At 50.0% G+C, this 3,838-nt stretch overlaps 1 protein-coding gene across 1 annotated transcript; it reads right to left on the bottom strand.

Moving 5' to 3' along the window:
• Nucleotides 1-1,688: 1,688 nt before the first annotated feature.
• On the bottom strand, nt 1,689-3,537 carry FBXO46 (F-box protein 46; the record flags this gene model as incomplete). Its single annotated transcript, XM_029087056.1, has 2 exons — nt 1,689-3,169; nt 3,251-3,537. Coding segments are annotated over 2 exons (1,768 nt in total), but the record flags the coding sequence as incomplete, so codon positions are not given.
• Between the last annotated feature and the right edge of the window lie 301 nt (nt 3,538-3,838).

Below are 3,838 nucleotides of genomic sequence, written 5' to 3'. Positions count from 1 at the left end.
TGGTGCCACCACCCCAGATGGAGATGTCACCTCTGTCACCTTCCAAGGTGCCATCACCCTCCATGAGGCCACCACCCCAGATGGGGATGTCACCTTCTGTCACCCTCCATGGTGCCATCAGCCCAGTTGAGGTCATCACCCTCCATGGTGCCACCACCCCCCCATGGTGCCACCAAACCACTTGAGGTCATCACCATGGGGCCACCACCCTCCACATGGTCATGAACCTCCATGGTGCCATCACCTTCCATTGTGCCACCACCCCAGATGGGGATGTCACCCTCCAAGATGCCACCACCCTCCATGAGGCCACCACCCCCCCTCCAACTTCTTTTCTCTCCTTCAACTTCTCACCACGATTCATTTCTCTTTAGTTCCATCTTCTCCAACCAACCAAGGTCCCCTTCACCCCTCCCCAACTCCATGTCCCCAAGGTCCATCACCACCATCTCTCCAAGGTCCATCCATGATGATGATGATGAGTTTGGGTGGGTTTTGGGGGTCTCCTAAGATCCATCCATCACCTTCTGATGATGATGATGAGTTCCTGGTTGGCTTTTTGAAGATCTTCTTCACCTTCCATCATCATTTGATGATGATGATGAGTTCCTGGTTGGGTTTTGGGGTCTCCTAAGATCCATCACCACCATCTCTCCAAGGTCCATCCATGATGATGATGATGATGATGAGTTTCTGGTTGGATTTTGGGTCTCCTAAGATCCATCCTTCATCACCTGATGAGTTCCTGGTTGGGTTTTGGGGTCTCCTAAGATCCATCCATCACCTTCTGATGATGATGATGAGTTCCTGGTTGGGTTTGGGGTCTCCTAAGATCCATCCATCATCACCTGATGAGTTCCTGGTTGGGTTTTGAGGTCTCCCAAGATCCCTCCACCATCATTTGATGATGATGATGAGTTCCTGGTTGGGTTTTGGGGTCTCCTAAGATCCATCACCACCATCTCTCCAAGGTCCATCCATGATGATGATGATGATGATGAGTTCCTGGTTGGTTTTTGGGGGTCTCCCAAGATCCATCACCACCTTCTGATGATGATGATGAGTTCCTGGTTGGCTTTGAGATCTCCTTCACCTTCCATCATCACCTGATGATGATGATGAGTTCCTGGTTGGGTTTTGGGGTATCCTAAGATCCATCCACCACCTGATGATGATGATGATGATGAGCTCCTAGTTGGCTTTGAGATCTCCTTCACCTTCCATCATCCCCTGATGAGTTCCTGGTTGGTTTTTGGGGGTCTCCCAAGACCCATCACCACCTTCTGCTGATGATGATGAGTTCCTGGTTGGTTTTTGAGGTCTCCCAAGATCCCTCCACCATTATTTGATGATGATGATGAGTTCCTGGTTCGTTTTTGGGGGTCTCCCAAGATCCCTCCACCATCATTTGATGATGATGATGAGTTCCTGGTTGGTTTTTGAGGTCTCCCAAGATCCCTCCACCATTATTTGATGATGATGATGAGTTCCTGGTTGGTTTTTGAGGTCTCCCAAGATCCCTCCACCATCATTTGATGATGATGATGAGTTCCTGGTTGGCTTTTTGAGATCTCCTTCACCTTCCATCATCATTTGATGAGTTCCTGGTTGGGTTTTGGGGGTCTCCTAAGATCCATCACCACCTTCTGCTGATGATGACAACTTCCTAGTTGACTTTGAGATCTCCTTCACCTTCCATCCTCCCGTCGATTGGCCGGATGAACCCAATTATTATCATGTAAACCCACCTTACAACCAGGAGCTTCTTTATCAGGTCTTCTACAACACATCCAGTAAGATCTCCCATAAGGTAGGTCATGGTGGTAAGGTTTGGGATGCCACCTACACAAGGAGACATCTCCTTTCTCATAATGTTTCTTACATTGTTTACAAGGGTCGTCACGATAAAGAGGGTCCCGGTTCCACCTGGAATCGGTGGCTTGAACCCCAAAAGTTTCGATGATGGATTTGAAATAATGACAAGAACATTTCAAAGCTGCTAAAGTTTGGGTGGGTAAGTAGCTGAAGATCTTCACCATGAGATGTTCTGGGAGGAGGAACATGTATTGTCTTGGTTCTAACAAGCGTTGGATCTTAAACCTGATCTCCAAGAAATCGTGGGAGACGTGACGGTACAAACGACATAGAGAAGGGTCAGGGATGGTGGAACGTTCTTCAACCTTCTCTGTCTCCTCCATTCTTGGTGTTTCCTCAACGATAGGGAGAAGAAAAAGTTGTCCTGGTGGTGGATCTTCTTGTGTGGTTGGTGGTAGGTTGATGGTTTCTTCTTTCATCTTCTTGGTGCTGTCTTTACCGAAGAAAACACATTGATCCACCACCCCCGTCACCACCACGTCCACGTGGAAACCAGAGGAGCAATCTCTTGTTGTGGTGGTGGTTGTCGTGGTGGTGGTGGTGGTGGTCAATGTCCCATCACTGCTTCCTTCAATCATCTCAGCTTTGATGGTGTTAACCAAACCTTCAGTAGATCCCATATCCACGTCACCACCATCACCATCTTCTTTAGGTGAAGCGTTGGCCAAGAGGAACTCAACGTTGTTGGGTAACGCGTCGCGGGATGGGCTGATGAGTTGGTAGAGATCACAAGTGATCTTGTCCTTGGAACGTCCACCACCACCACCACCACCACCACCCCCACCACCATTGGATGTCCCACCACCACAACTCATCAAAACACAATTGGGATGATGTCCAACGGCACCAGGTTCAACCACGGTGGTGGCACGTGAGTCGCGACCGCTGGAGATACGGAACGCGATACGAACCTCACCAGGAGTTGATGATGATGATGATGATGATGGTGACACCATGGTTGTGGTGGTTGTGGTGGTGGTGGCATGTTCAGTGCTTGAGTGACACAACCCATTGGGTTGACCAAGTCCAACTCCACCAAGTCCAACTCCACCACCACCATGTTCTCGTTGACGCGACTCGAAATGAGCGACGGCTTCGGCCACGCGGTTACAATCGGTGAAGTTGAGTGGTTTGGTGTCTTCTCCAAAGAAGTTGGAGACACCAGAAGCTCGAGGAGGAAAGTTCTGTAAAGCCAACGCCGTCCTACGTTCAACCAAAGCCACCATCTCGGCCACCGATAATAAATCAGGAGTTTCACCCATGATGTCACCACCAGGATGGGGACAAACCATGTCTTGACCAACCATGGTGGTGGTGGTGGTGGTGGTACCACCCATGGTGGTGGTGGTGACCCAACCAGTTGAGTTGGTTTTACTCTTGGTTGGGTCATGACAACGGCGACGTCGTTTGGCTTTAGAACTCTCGTTACTCCAATGACCTTTGACCTTCATGGTGGTGACACGACCACCACCGATGGTGCCACCACCACCACCACCACCACTGGTGCCACCACCACCACCACCACATTGATGTGCCACAAAAAATGCCACCTTCTCCTTGGTGTTACCTGGTTTGATGACGTACCAAGTGTCCAACAACACACGACCTTCTTCGGTTGACGCCGTGGTGGTGGTGGTACTGGTGGTGGTGGTACTGGTGGTACTGGGAGGAACTGGTGGGGTGTTTTCTGATGGTGGTTGGTGACAGGAGAAGGTTTTTTTGGTGGCACCAGGACAAGGACCTGAACTGGGACATGGTTTGTTTTGGGTGTAAGTTCCAAAAGGTCGTGGACACCAAAGTTGGAGTTGAGGGAAAGTGTTGGGTTCCATCAGGGGAACATGGTACTGGTGGTACTGGTGGTACTGGTGGTACTGGTGGTACTGGTGGCAACGATGATGTCACTGATGTCACCGACGTCACCAACGTGGCTGATGTCACCAGTAGCTCTGATGTCACCGACGTC

This window comes from Antrostomus carolinensis, unplaced genomic scaffold, assembly GCF_000700745.2.
Source record: "Antrostomus carolinensis isolate BGI_N321 unplaced genomic scaffold, ASM70074v2 scaffold18309, whole genome shotgun sequence".
In the NCBI taxonomy this organism is placed as follows: domain Eukaryota; kingdom Metazoa; phylum Chordata; class Aves; order Caprimulgiformes; family Caprimulgidae; genus Antrostomus; species Antrostomus carolinensis.
This window is presented reverse-complemented; position numbering and strand designations above follow the sequence as displayed.